Genomic DNA, 14934 nt, shown 5'->3' on the forward strand with positions numbered 1-14934 from the left:
GCTCGGACAGTCCCGGGTTGTCCGCTCACCTTAATGTTGCTGAAGATAGAGCGGGACCAGCGGCCGGCTCGGCCAGAGGAGGCGTCGCTGCCCTGGCGCGCGCCCGGCTTGGGCAGGAGCCCCATGGTGGCGGGCAACCGCGAGGCCCGCGCGGGGTGAGGCGACTGCAGCTGCGCGGGGCGGCGTCCCTTCCAGCCCCGTCCGGGTGTTGACGGCAGGGTCCGGAGCGGGAGGCCAGGCAAGCAGGGTCGTCGCGCTAGTGCGGCCGGGCCGGTGGGTGGCGTGCGTGGCCGCGGTGGCCTGAGGCAGCGCGCAGCGCAGAGACTGAGCGAGAGAGTGCGCGCCCAGAAGTTTTATAAGTGGCCGCCGCCGCCAATGATGAAACGCGGCCTTTCCCCTCCCTCTTCTCGGGTGTCTAAGGCACTGCGGGCCCCCGCCCCCGCCGCGGCTGCCCCCTAGGACAGGTGTGACGCGGGTGCCCGCAGCGCTTAACCTCGTTCCCGGCCCAGGGTTGTGGCTCAGCTCCTGGAGCACAGTTTGGACCCGCGAGTCTTAACCGCGTCTGTAGAAGGTCCGGCCTGCCGGGAGGGAGTGGGGAGTGCGGGGCCCTGGGAGGCGAGGTAGTGGCTGGACGGGGCAGGAGGCTGCAGAGGGTGGGGTCACCGGGGGTAATGGAGAAGCGGGGGAGTGGGGAGCGGAAACCGGCTGGCGGGAGACTGAAGGGGACAGGAGAAGGGGTCGGTCAGAAGGGGTACAGGAGAAGGAGGAAGACAGACGGGTGCTGGAGGGACCCACAGGAGCCAGGGGGGTCGGAGGGGAGCCGGGGTTTCTAGAGGAGTGGGGAGCCCCGGAGCCCTTCCCGACGCAGTTGGGAGATTTACAGAGCCAGTCGCTGCTTGTTTGCACTCGCCGAAAGAAAACCTGGGCCCTCAGTTCCGGTGATGGCTCCGAGACTCGCTGAGGCTCTGTTTGTGTCAAGGACTGATTTATATTTAAACTGTTCTTTGCTCTGGAGAGGAGGGCCAGTAACAAGGTGGAGAGGTGGGGGCCACCCCAGGGCTGGGCCCAACTCTCTGGACCTGAGCCAAGGTAAACTGCAGGCGCTGTCAAGTGTCAGCTCAGCTAGGTCTGGCCTGGAGTGCTTCATTAAGGGGGTGGGAGCAGGCCTGGACAAACGGGAGGCACCCCACTGACCTCCTTCTCAGGGCTGGAGTACAACAGCAACTTTATTTTTTTCCCCAAGATTTGTTTTTCTTCCAGGATTCCCAGTGTAGAGAGGAGAAACGTAAGGCATTTACAGAGAAAAAGAAGATAGTTCTATTAAAAGCAGCTGCAGTAAGAAATCCAGAGGTATTTTTCCAGCTCCCTAATTCCAGTACTCCACTCCCCTGCAGAGACAACCTCTGCAAGCGCCCCCCCCCCCCCCCAGGAAAAGCATGAGCCTACCCTCAATACGCAGGAAATGTTGGCTATGACAAAGGCCACAGGATGGATGGACCACACAGTTTTCTTATTTCTACCTTTCTGGGCCTAGTCTGGGCTGTCCTGTGTCCTCAGGCTTCTACTCTGTCCTATCTACCTGTGATCCAAAGACCCTGAACACAGAAGCGTGTGGTGCAGAAGGAAAAGCCGTCTGACAGTGGGTGGCCTCTGGCTACATCACCCACCCACAGAGTGCAAAGCCTCCAGAAAGGCTTTCCTGAGTTTTGCTCCAGCCCCAGAGGCAGAGGAGGCATGAAACTACGGGTCACCAGTCTGCCCTCCTAGAGAACTTGAAACACAAGGACAGCTGCCACCACAGAACATTCAATGCAGGCTGGGCACTGGGCTGTAACACCCAGGGTGGATTCTGCCAGGCATTCTGCTGGGCACCCACACGTGTGATGCAACAGAACCTCAGCATGAGCTATAGTTATAGGTACTATTAGACAATCTGGATTTTACAGATGATGATGCTAGAGGCCAACTGAAAAAAAAGTGACTAGACGATACACAGCTACTAAGTGATGGAGCTAGAACCTGAACCCAGCTTTGCTGGACTCCAAAGCCCAGATCTGAAGCACTATTCCAGCAGCCTCATTTCACAAGTGAAACCAAGCAGAGACCAGAGAAGGCCAAGGTCACAGGCACATTAGGGCCACCATGGCTGAAGCCTTTTCATCAAACCCTGAGGCCTTGCAGCGGTCCTGTGATGGAATCTCAGACGATGGCAGCCTCTCCAACACTCAGCTTGGTAGGGTAGGTAGAAATAAGTAGGAGAAGGAGGGAACTAGCTCCAGTTAGGAGGCCCCTTGCAGCTGCTCCTACTTGGGTCAAGGCCCCTTACAGCTGCTCTCACTTGGAGCACAACCACGTTGCTTGCCCAGCAAGATATTGAGAACAAGACATATCATTAGAAGAAGGAAAAATGCTCGAGAGGGAGAGAAACCATCCTGCTTATCAGAATATACATCCTGCTTCTCGGGACCACTTTTAATGAGCTTCTCAGATAAATCATGGAAAATTAACAGGTTCACACTTATGCTCTGAGAAACAACCTTGAGAACCAGAGGGGAGGATGGGACACCTCAGCAGAGAAAGAGAAAAATAACAGAGAGGGAGAAGGGGAGACAATTCTACCCATAGAATTGTCACACAATGTAAGGAGAGGCTTCTCTCTCTTGGGTCAACCAGCTCCATATCTCGGAGTGTACTCGCTTTTATTAATAAACTTCTTGCTGTGCTATGCTCTGTCTCTTGACTGAATTCTTTCCTTCAAGAAAACAAGAGCTGAAGTACAACATCATTCCCGCTAACAGACTCATCCTGCTCCATTAATCTTGCCCTCTGTCTGCTGTCAGGACAGCAGCGTCATCTCCAAAGGAAAGGCCAATTCAGAAATGCTCATAGATGGTTATCTGCCTTCATCTACCTTTACTAGGTGGAATTCAGCTCAATACAATGGCAACCCAACCAAAGTGGCTTCAATGAGATTTATTTGTGCGTCATAATAAGAAGCGGGACGTAGCTAGTCCAGGGGTCATGACAAGGCCCCTTTCAGGATTCCTTAGTGCGTGGCTCTCATCCCCATGGCTGGCTCCTGGTCACAAGATGGCTCTTCCATCTCCAGCCTCCTCTCCTAATTTCAGGAAGGAAGTGGGAGACAGGAAATAGAAAGGGGCTATGCTGTGCTCACATCAGGGAAACAAATCTCTTCCATGCATGCTTAGCTACTTTTCGTTACATCTTGTTGGCCCAAACTGGGTCACACGGTTACCCTCCATAAAAGAAAGCTAAGAAATGTAGTTAACACTATTGCTGCCTCCTGAACAAAATTGGGGTGCTATTAGGGAAAAGAGAGAAAGGATATTGTATATTCAACTTTCAGTGTCTGCACGTGTAATAACCCATTTCCCCAAAAGCACCTTCAGCGTCTGCTTCCAAGACCCTTCCCAGATGCTTTGACTTTACCACGCAGTTCTCAGCACTGTGGAAAACAAAGCACAAGAGCAATCCCTGACTTCAAAGACTCCATGGTCTCTGGTGGGGAGCGAGAAATTAAGCATCGGTGTGATGTAGGAAGAGAGCTGTTGGGCACAACTGGTAACACAGAAGAGGGGCCCTAACATCCTGGGCTGCAGGAAGGCTTCCTGGAGGAGATGACTCTCAAGCATAGCCCTAAAAGGATTAGGGTGAAGGAACGTAAATCTGCTCTGTGGTTTCAGTCTGGCTGGAGCGTGGGGCCCCGGGACAGTGGAAATGTGTGTAGTGAAGAGGCTGGCACACTCAACAGGGCGGTGGTGGGGAGGGGGTGTGGAACCTGGGCTGATTTGCATTTTAGAGACCTCTCTCTGGCATTTGGGTAAGGATGCAATGGGGAAGTCTGTGGAAGGAAACTCAGGAGATATGATGAGGCAATGACTGAGAGAAAGGCCCAGAGATGTTGAAAGGAGAGGGCATCCAGATGTCCCTGAGGGAGAAGTAAGGGGCAACTCCCAGGGGATCTGACTCGGGCAACCTGCCCCAGTGATGTTAACCCCTCGCAAACGGAGACCAGAAGGAGCGGCAGCTACTGGAGGAATGTCGTGCAGCCTCTTGGGCTCATTTTGAGTTCAAATTGCCTGGAGTACATGCCGGTCAAGATGCCCAGCAGGCAGGTGGGTCTGTGGGTCCAGTGCTCAGGGAGCTGCTGCACTAGTGATTGGGACTTGGACATACCACACGGAAGCGGTGGGAATAGATGAGTTTCCCAGTGAGGATGTGCTGATGAGAAATAGATCTAGGACCAGCCATAGCAACATCCAAGGGTGACACAGAGGATGGAGCCAACGAAAGAGCCAGAGGGGAGAGTCCCCTGTGGAGGGCAGTACACCAGTTGAGATGTGAAGTTTCAGAGAGAAGGAGGTCAGAAGCATGTCTAGATTGTTGAGGAGGGAAGATAAGTCCTGAAGATGACCGTTGGGCTGGCAACGGGCTGGCATTGAGGACCTTGGTGAGAGTGTTTCCAGCAGGTGATGTGTGCAGAGGCCAGACTGTGTGGGGTAAGGGGCAACTGGAAAGGAGAAAGTGCAAACAGAAGCCATCAGCACCTTTCCCGGGTTGCGGAGGGAAGGAGAAAGCGCAGGAGGAACCGAGCAGCTTTGGGCTTTCCTCTCTGCCGAATTGTCTCCATCTTTCTCAGGTGTCATGCTGGAGCAGTTGCTCATTCACACTTCCGGGCTTTTGCTGATGCTATTTCCCCCACCCCCACCATGCTGCTTGCCTCAGAGTGCTTGGCAGCCCCTGTGACTACCTGTTCTGAGCCCCCTTAAATGTTTAACTAGAGTAGAAACATTTCTTAGTGGTACACATCTGTTAAACACATTATCCACGGTCACTCAGGAAGCTGGAGGTCATTATTCCCATTCTACAGATAATAAACTGAGGCTCGAGGCTCTTTCCCTAGCACACTGTTCCTTCCTTTATTATCACAGGTCACAGTGAGACAATAGGTGTGGTGGCCAAAGGTATGGCCCTTATAGTCACACATAGATGCTGACTACCCTTTACATCAGCTGTTACCTTAGATGAGCTACTTAATCTCTCGGATTCTCAGTGCCTTCTCTTAAGATAAAGACATCAATGTCCACCACCCAGGGCTGTTATAAAGTGTGTAGTGAGGTCTCCGTGCTGACGGCTGCACTTGCTGTGGTGGTTGGCGGTATTGATGGTAGTAAGTGTGCTCTGTGTCTCCTTAAACTCAGCTGTGAGATCCCTGGAACCAAGGTTCTGTGGTACTTCTCTGTGTGTCCCTCATCTGGCCCAGCATACCCTGCTGCTTAAAAATGATTAGATGGAATTGAACTGAAATAAATTCCAAAAAGACCCAGTGACTGGGGAAGGCCTGATGGTCCTGAGGACTCCAGGCCAATTGCGAACTCCGTCAAGCTCCTGCTGCCTGTGTCCCAGGGCCCAGCCCTTCTGCCTCCTGGAGGCCTCTCATCAGCAGCCTTTTCCTCACAAGTGGCTGCCATGAGCCCCTGGGTGTGTTTATCAGCCCTCGGGCCATACTGTCCACTCCTGCAGCAGCTGACGAAGATTCACTGCCGATTTGGATACTTGAATGTCATCATGGATTAATTCTGGCTGCCTGGCTCCTTGTACACCAATGGGCGTGAGGGGTCCCCCAATGACTGTTCCCACTGCCAGGTGGAGGGCACCTCTGCAGCCACGTGCTCCACCCCTTTGTCACCGTCACTAACGAGGCAGCTGGCTCCCCTTGCGTATTACCTGGGCCACTAGTTTACAGTCTTGCCTGGCACTGGGGTAATGTTGGCTCAAAACAACCCAACAAGAGAAGTTACTTTTATTAGTGCCGTTTTACATTTGGAGAAACTGAGGCACAGAGAGGTAAAACAACTTGTTCAAGGCCACGTGGCTAGTAAGTGCTAGCGCCAGGATTCAAACTCTCGGCAGCCAGGTGTAGTCTCAGCGTGTGGGCAGGCCAAGTCCAACCCCCCCACCCACAGGATGACCCTTTGCGAGTCTGAGGCCCACCTTGGTGCCTCGCCCATCCCTGCCTCCCGGGAACCTCTGCTGCCGGAATGTTCTCCCTAAATGAGGGTCTGAACACAGCCTGGGTCTGCTGGGGCCCTCCCGGATCCAGTTCCAAAGCTTCCCTCCATTCTGCTCTTTACTATGCACATTCCATTCCTGCAGCATGGACCCCATGACTTTCTCTCTTCCACTGTGACCCACGGCCCCACCCTGTACCCCTCCTGCCCCCACATCTCCTTCTCAGGACCTGAGGCTGCCTTTGCTCCCCCCACCCCGAAAACATGCCATGAGGAGAGGGAAGGGTGCTGTAACACGAGAATGTCCTGCCTCCTGGGACCCCAGCTGCTCTGCATATTACCTGGGGTACCTCAGTGCTTGGCACAGGGCAGAGCACACAGTCATGGGATTTCCATGTTCTTCCAGGAAAGGTTGCTCAAGGCCTGGCGGTCCTGTCCCAGCTCTGGGTCTCACCCAGTGGAGGTCACTCACTGCTTTGGCAGGAGGTGAGCAGGGGCAGAAAAAGAAAAACCTCCAACAGGCCTGGCCCCGCACCTCTCCCACAAGTGCTTTCTCAGCAGCCACCTCCCTGTGGGCGAGGAGCCCCAGCCTGGCCCCAGCCTCTGCCCTCCACCCACCCACTTCTGGTCAAACCCAGGGGTGCTTATCACAGTTTGTCCTCCTGTGCCGCTCATCACCACTCCTGTGCGATAATCAGCCACTCCTGGAGAGCTCGGCCTTCACCTCCACCTCCGCATCCTGCTGGTGTCACGCAGCACACCTTCAGCGAGCACTTATGTTGTTGTTGGCCCTGTGCGGGCCTGGGACCCATTGGGTCCTGTCAGCTGGCTGTTGCCAAGTCAACAGAAAACCAGTGCTTGGTCTCTTTGCCATGATGCTTGTTTTTCAACCTGGTTAATCATTATATGATACTCTTTCAAAAATAATTTACCTGTGTTTTACTTCTCCTGGGAAAGATAAAAATATTTAATTCACCATTTATTTCATACCACTCTTTAAATGCTGCTGAATTTTCTATTTTTTTCTAATTCTTTCCCACAAGCACATTTTTTACTTAGAAAAATCGCAATAGACTGTTGGTCTCCTCCTTTTTTTTACAATAAACATGATCCACGTTGAGAGGGGCTCATCACTGTCTCTTTGAATGGCTACGTGGGCAACCAGGAGTTACTGAAACCTCCGCTTGTGTTGAATGTTGGGGTGTCTCTAACTTCCATCTTTCACACATTGTGAAGGATGCTTAACTTTTTGCAAAAATTATTTGCTTTACGACGGATTGCCAGCAGTGTAATTTGAAGACCTCTAGATATTTTTCTCTGTGTGGTTCAAAATTATGCCTCATGCTGCATTTCCACCACTTTGGTCCCTTCTTTTCTCTCCAGTGTCACCCCTCCCAGTGTCTGTAGAGGGAGGCCAGCACCCCAGGAGGAATGGCATGACTATTTCAGCCCAACAGCCCACACGGCACTGAGGTCTTCCCGGTCCCCAACAGCCCACACAAAGCCCTGGAGCTCAGACAGCCAACTTGGGGCTGACTCAAGGATGCCATGGGGTGTGGCTGCCTTGGTCCAAACCCCTGTCCTCCACCCCAGGTTCTGGAGAAGGAACTCAGCACCCAGGACTGTAGGTTAGGGGCCTTGTGTGTGCACCTTCCTGGAGAGAGCCAGATTCCTCGCCTGTCCAATTCAAGGCATTGGACTTCATGATCCAAATGGAGGTGACTCTCTTGTTCGCTCCCTGCTTTGTCAACTTACTAGCTGTGTGACCTTGGGAAAGTCACTTAACCTCTCTTAGAGCTGTGTGAGGAGCGAGTTGGACTCACAAGTCCTCAGTAAAGGATCACCATTATCACAAGTCCTCAGTAAAGGATCACCATTATTACTGTTGTTTTCTCCTAACTCATCCATGCTTCCTCATGGTCCTTTGTTCCTTCCTCAGCCATTCACTGCTTTTCTCCTTAGGAGGCTGCTTTCTCCATGGGAATGTCTCCCCAAAGACTTCTGCTCGGTGGAGCCTGGGAGACACTTAATCCAGCCTCCCCTCGATGGAAAGTGAGTCTGGGGTCAGGGGGTCTGTCGCCTGTCATATCAGGCCAGAGGTCGTTGAAGGCATAAAGGGTACAATGGGGTGACAGAGGGCAGGGGCCACGCCTGAACCATCCCTAAGCTTAGCTGGAGCCCCATCCTCCCCTAATGTTAGGGATGGACCTGGGCATCCAGGAGGGGCACTACAGGATTCAGCCCCCTCCCAGGCCCTGTTCTCCTTTCTCCTCCCCCTCTATGTGCACAGCCCTGGAATTCCACCCCTGGGAGCCCAAGTCCATGCTGCAGCATGGACACACACACACACACACACACACACACACACACACACCCTCACAGACAGGCTTCCTTAAAGCCCTCTTGGCGTTTCCTGCTCCGAGGTGCCCCTCCCTCCCTCACCTCTCCCTTACCTTGTCCATAGCCCGCATAAGGCCTAACAAGGGATGTATGTTAGCATCTCTTCCACTTTCTAAAGCTCCTGCACGGCCTGTATGTTTGACAGTCACTCTGGGGCGCCCATATCCTGCTCTGTGTGCCCTCTCCCAGGAGCCCCCTCCCTGGCTCCGGCTCCCACCTTACACATCCTCACTTCTGGAAAGAATCTCCTCATTCCTCAATCTTGCTTCTTGGCGAGCCCCCTTTCTTCCTCCTTTACTTGTCCAGGTCTGTGGTCTCCTCACTTACTGGAGAGGCCTCTGGCTCTCTGTGTGCTCCCCTCTGCACCCTCAGCACCCACTCCTCAGCTCCCAAGGGTATTCTGAGGCCTGTGTCTCTCTCACTCAGGGAAAGGGAACGGGTGTCCTGCCCTGCTGCACACACACCCTCCCATCACTGTTTGGACTGTCCCGATATCAGGTGGCTTGTGAGCCTTCAGGGCAGGGACCAAGTGCAAATACAGGTGCAGATAGCAGGATGCCACCCGCAGGAGACAATGCAGTGGCTCCACTGTCCTAAGAGCCTGCCCCTCCCCACCTCAGGCAGGAGGGACTGGTGGAAACGTGCTCACGACACACATAACCTTACTTCCCTGTTGAACAAAGCTTGGGAGGAGGATGCTGGGACCTCCCCAGCTCCCAGACCAGACCAGCAGCCAACGGTTCCTCTGACTATGACATCTTCTGCTGCTCTGCCCTCTCCCTGTGTCCCACCCATAGCTGGCTCTCCCAGGCAGCAGCAGCTCTGCTCTCTCAGCTGTAAACTTTGGGGCCCATAAAGCTGTGTGGGGCCCTTCACCTGGGCCTGAGGTCCCTAACACACCCTGAGGCTGGGGGCAGAAGCAGGGAGAAGCCTGTGTTCACTGTGCGCTGAGTCACCTGATGAGGTCACTGCGAGTCAGGCCTCCTCCCTGTTCATGGGTCACAAGGAAGGAGATCCTGGGGGTGTGGCCCCATTGCAGGGATTTCAGTGGAGAATGTTCACAGCTTCCCTGCCCCGCCAGCAGGAGACAAGGCTGAGGAGGGTGATTAGGGAGGATTCTGATCTGAGGCTGGGGCAACCAGAGCTCTCATTGCTATGCAGAGACTAAACCTCCAGGGGCTCCTGGCCTCACCTGCTCTGAGAACCTCCCTCCGGCCCCAGGAGTAGGAATGATGGCCCACGAAGTAGACTTCTGCTACTGGCCCCTCCTCGAGTCTGTCCCATTCTTTTGGGGTACCACCCCTTCCCATTCTCAGGTTTTGAGGCTAGGAAGGCCGACCTCACTGGGGTGGGAGGGCCTAGGGCCAGGCCGGGCCACTTGGGCCTCCTGCTGGAGCTGTCAAGAGAGCCTGCTCTCTCCTGGGGCTGCCAGCAGTGGGGGCACGTCCACCAGTGTGGGGGTCTGGGTCATTCTGGGGAGAATCTGCCCCAGGATGTGGCCACCAAAGGAGCAAGAATATGGGACAGAGGCCTGTGACCATGGCCTTCAGGCTCTGGGTCCCACTGCGTCTCTGCATCTAGACTTTGCAATTCTGTTAGCCAATAGGTTCTCTTTATGGTTTCGTTTTAGTTGAGCTGGATTCCCCGTTGCGGGCATCTAAAGTGTTCTGACGAATCCAATAAACCAAGGTTTCGACAACACCAGGCAGTTCAGAGTGGCCTCAGAGCCAGGATCTCACTGAACCTCGCAGCTGCCATGCGAGGTGGGTCTGGTTGCTATTACCCGTTTCAAAGAAGAGGAGCTAAGGCTGCAAAGTCAGGGGCTCACCTGTCCTGTGAGATGTTAGTGTGGCCAGGGCCTCTGAACACAGGCCTTGACCCTCTGCTGACCTCAGGTGTGGAGGCGTCACTTCTGCCCTGCTGGGGTCAGGCCCTGGCGGCTGCGGACACAGGGCAGAGGCAGGATGTGCCCAACACCTTGGGGAGACGGCTGAGCTGTAAAGGGCTCTGCAAACGTGGAGAAACAGCTTTAGTGGGTGTGCGCAGCCACTAAATATTAGACTCATGAAGAATTTGTAATAATGAGGAAAGCACGTACGTCATGAAGGCCAATAAAATATCGGACAAATTTATAGAGTACACACACACGTATATACATATATAAAATACTTGGAATTCTGTTTTTCAAAAAGCTAGTGCACAGAATTTTTTTAGACTAAAAGAAAAGACACCACAATGTTAGCAAAGATGCTCTTTCCACGGTGAGAACGTGGTGTGTTTTTTTCAATCTTATTTGTCCTACCTCTTTCTCATTTTTATGATAAATATGTCTTTATAAGGTAGCATATATTATAAGCTTTGTTAAAAAAAGAAAAAGGAAGGAATCAGTCACACAGCAGTTTTCCGTAAGTCCCATTTTCAGAACTGAAACCAAATCAATCCTTTATCTGAATGGTGTCAGAGAAGCTGCTCCCGGTCCAGCCCTACCTGGACCTCTGCCCAGTTTCACCTTCACCCCGTACCCTCATAAGAGCCCTGCTGCTTGGAGAACTCACAGCAGACAGCTGCTCCGCAGTGGTCCCCTCACAGAGTGCACAGTGCTCCATCCTCACTGCAGCTGCTGGGGGAGCGCCAGTCATTCTGCCCTTTTTCACTGGGGGCAAAACCGAGGTTCAGGGAGCCTAAGAACTTGCCCTGGGTCACAGGGCTAGTGAGGGGCAGGGATGCAAAACCATCTGATTCCAAAGGCAGAGCCATTGGCTGTGTTGGGACACTGCCTCTATTCCCAAGCATTCCTGAGTGACTTGTTTATTTGTCCCTTCCACAAATATTTACTGAGCACCTGCTGTGCACGTGACATGATTCTTGTTCACCAAGGAGACGCAGAGGAAGTATGTGACACCAGCATACCCCAGCTCATAACACAGCTCAGTAGTCTCTAAGGGGAGTGTGCATACCCTGGCGGGGGCACGGGACCATCCCCAGGGCAGAGGCAGATTATACCACTACTGCTATCTATAGCTATGTTCTGTCTCATCATGTTTCATTTCTCTTTTTATGCATTTATATTCTGCACTATATATTGATATAGCGACATCCACATAAGACACGTGAAAAATCTTTGATTAGTGTATAATCAGAAAAGACCCACAAATTTCATTTATGAGTCTATGTAAGTGAAACTGTGCCTCGGGATGATCAGGAAAGACTTGTAGAGAGGGTGGGACCTGCACTGAGATGGATGGGCCTTGTCCTGCAACTAAGATTGAACATGGCACCTTGAGCTGAGCTGCAGCTGAGCTCCCGGATGGCTCAGTTGGTTGGAGCGCATCCTCTCAACCACAGGGTTGCCTGTTCGACTCCCGCGGGGAATGGTGGGCTGCGCTCCCTGCAACTAAGTCTGAAGGGACAACAACTTGATTTGGAAAAAAAGTCCGGGAAGTGCACTCTGTTCCCCAATACAGTCCTGTTCCCCTTCCCCAATAAAATCTTTAAAAAAAAAAAAAAAAAAAAAGCTGCTCCTGCTGCCCAGTCCCTTCTAGCCCCTCCCAGCCCACTGTGAGCCCTGGATCTATGGTCCCCAACCCCACCTCCTCGGGCCCCGCCCACTTTGCTCCCTCCACCTGCATCCCCGCCCTCAAGGGCCCACTGCTTGTGGCCTCCTGAGCAGAGCTGCTCATTCTCCAACACCCAGGACCAGGTAGTGACTGGGGCGTGGGCAGGGTGGCTGGCTGGCGGCTTTCTCCTGGGTCCCTGAGGACACTTCCAGGCCTCTGCTCCTGGAGCCCTGCCTCTTGTGAGGCTTAATATCCAGCCCAGCCCGCTCAGTCCCTCCTCATTTCTGTCATCCATCCCTCTCCAGGTCCCTGTCCCCATTCTTGAAGGCTGTGGCTGTGACCCAGAGCTTTTCCTCTGGGCCTCCACTCACACCGCATGACCACCTTCCAGACCCCACACCCTCCACCCTCCGTCCTTGAACTCCTCCACTTTGGAGGCCTTTACCTTTCCGCCACATCTGTCACCTGCACCCACACCGGGTCACCTCCTCCAGGAGCTGCTCCACCTCTGGAACGCCCACATTCTACTCTGGCCTCACTCCAACCTTGCACTTCACAGAGACACACAGTGTTTTAATGCCTTCAATTCTCCCACCTATCTGTCCCCACCTACTTCCACTTCTGGCCTAGAACCTACAGAACTCCATGGAAGGGCTGTCCCTCTTTCTGACTGAGAGTGACCAACCCCCTGGGCTATTCCCTGGGTCCATCCCCTTTCGCTTTTTAGGGCAGTAACTTGCTCCTTCAAATTTCCTCCCAGTCCCCTGTCTCTCTCTCTCTCTCTCTCTCCCGCAAACCTCTTCCTTTGGCAAATTTGCTTATGTTTCCACATCTCCACATAGTAATAACAGAGCAACCCTCCACCCCTTGGCTTCCTCTTGCCACTGTCCTGTTTTTTGTCCTCTTTTACGGCCAAGCTTCCTGAGATCGTCTGTTTTTCTCGCTTACCATTCATGGCTAAACCCACTGCAAACTGGCTTAGAGACCTCACCATCACAGGCTTGCCCTTGACAAGCTCACCAAGGGCCATATGAACACACCCCTGAACACCTGGGCCCTGCTCATGGCGGGCCCTCGGCCACAGCCTCGCTCATTCCCTCCTGGAAGCTTTGTCCCACTAGGTCGCCACACCGCCCTCCTGCTTCTCCTGCCCCCACGCTGCCTGCTTCTCAGGCTTTCACAGCACCCACACGCCACGCACGCCCCTGAAATGCTGGCATGTAGTGCCCTGATCCTCTTCCCACTCAACACCCTGCAACCTTCGCTACCACACGCGGCTGCTTGGGACTCGCCCCATCTCTAACCCAGACCCCCTCTGACTTCCAAGCCATCCACCCAGAGGCCTCCTCACCTCTTACCTGGACAGACCACAGGTGCCTGGAGCTGAGCTGGGTGCAGCCATCTTTCTCCTCAGACCCCGTGATCCTCCGCTCACCGGTTTCCTATCAACAGCAGTTTCTAAGGCAGAAATCTCGGAGTCTTGCTCGACTTCTCTCCCACTCTTCACAGCCAAGCAGTTGCAATGGTAGCAAATAGTAGTAATGATAACGAGTATGGCACCGTTCATCCTAGACTAAGAGAACTCAGCCTCTGGATCCAGGCTCGAGTATCAGAGTGGGGGGGGGGGGTCTCACCGTCCAGACAGTGGAGATGTCCCCATCATGGGCATTACGTGACCATATGGCCCCCTCTCTGTTCCTCGTGCTACCCTCAATCCCTCTCTTCCACTTCTGTCTTTTTAAAACTCCTCTGTCTCCCTAAAGTTCCCACTTTCCCCAGAAGTTAGCAAGTCCTACATTTTCATGCCCTTGTAAACTTCCACAGACTCTGCGTGGGGCATGAGTCTTGGCCGGTTTCTCTTTGTACAGAAGTTTCACTATGGTGGAGGGGAGGAGGCATTTAGATTCCACCGATGGAAGAGGCGAAAAGCTGTCAGAACATCCTGCAAGCTAGTTGCGACTTGCTTCTCCCCACTTCGGTGTATGTGAAGTCTTCAATTATAGCCTATGCAGCTCACGTGCCAATTACGTGAGAGTCAGACCCCTCACTAGCTTAACTGATCTTACTATGCCAACAGCTTGTCTTTCCCTTCCCTGACCTTGGTACACCTTGCGACGCCCTCCTTCTTCCACCTGTGCCTAAGAGACAGTGTCCTGCATCCTATGGAAGGCTGGCCCAGGTGGTCTCTATGGGAACACATCTCAGGTTCCAGTCGCCTCTGCTTCTCTGCCTTTCCCACTACCAAGGGGCTTTATTGAAAGTTGGTGAAGAGAGGGGCCACTGGGGAGTCCAGAGCCTTGGGTCACTTGATAAACTCCGGGATTTGGTGTTGTTATGTGTACAGCCTGTGTGACAGCACTGGCCTGGTGCACACTGCTATGGGGACGATGAAAGGAGATGGTCCTTGTGGAGCAGTGGTTCTCACACTAAACTGTGCATCAGAAACACAGATCGCCGGGCCCTGCCCTGGAGCTTCTGATGCAGTACATCTGGGGTGTGGAGACTCTGCGTTTCTAAAAAGTTCCCAGGTGATGCTTGCTGGTCTGCGGACCAGGCTTTAAGAACTACTGTTTTAGAGGAAAGTGCCTCGACCTGTACCCCTCAATGAGCACAGCAGGCTCCTACCAACATAGGGTACTCCCATCTGAGCTGGAGGGATGGTTTTGGCCCTCCACTGTGGCCCAGGGACTATGGTGAGTCCCTCGACATTGGCTTGTTCATGGGCCTGCACTCACTCTTGGCTCATTTTCCAACTTATTCTTGGTCATTGTCGCTACAGCTGGAGAGCAGAAAATAGGTAATGGTCGTTAATGGTGTTCAGGCATAGATAGGTAGCAGTGATGGCCATCAGAAGATGCTCCGCCTGCTCCCAGATTAGGCTCAGACCCTACCGACTGTTGCAGTTTCTCTATGCCCCATCCATGTGTGTTGTAAAAGGACACAGC

The 14934-nt window shown here is 53.4% G+C and overlaps 1 protein-coding gene and 1 long non-coding RNA gene across 2 annotated transcripts in view; both read right to left on the reverse strand.

Moving 5' to 3' along the window:
- SLCO2A1 (solute carrier organic anion transporter family member 2A1) overlaps nt 1-693 on the reverse strand; it is an 81363-nt gene extending 80670 nt beyond the window's left edge. The window contains exon 1 of the mRNA XM_074312861.1: nt 30-693. Within this exon, the coding sequence (XP_074168962.1) occupies nt 30-125 (96 nt within the window). The 5' untranslated portion in view covers nt 126-693. The remainder of the gene's footprint in view (nt 1-29) is intronic.
- A 2285-nt stretch (nt 694-2978) lies between these two features.
- Nucleotides 2979-11166, reverse strand: LOC109456173 (uncharacterized). Its single transcript, XR_002138820.2, has 3 exons — nt 10988-11166; nt 10261-10439; nt 2979-3118 (listed from the first exon to the last, which is right to left on the reverse strand). It is a non-coding gene; the product is annotated as an uncharacterized LOC109456173 (long non-coding RNA).
- Between the last annotated feature and the right edge of the window lie 3768 nt (nt 11167-14934).

This window comes from Rhinolophus sinicus, linkage group LG10 (assembly GCF_036562045.2).
Source record: "Rhinolophus sinicus isolate RSC01 linkage group LG10, ASM3656204v1, whole genome shotgun sequence".
Classification (NCBI taxonomy): Eukaryota; Metazoa; Chordata; class Mammalia; order Chiroptera; family Rhinolophidae; genus Rhinolophus; species Rhinolophus sinicus.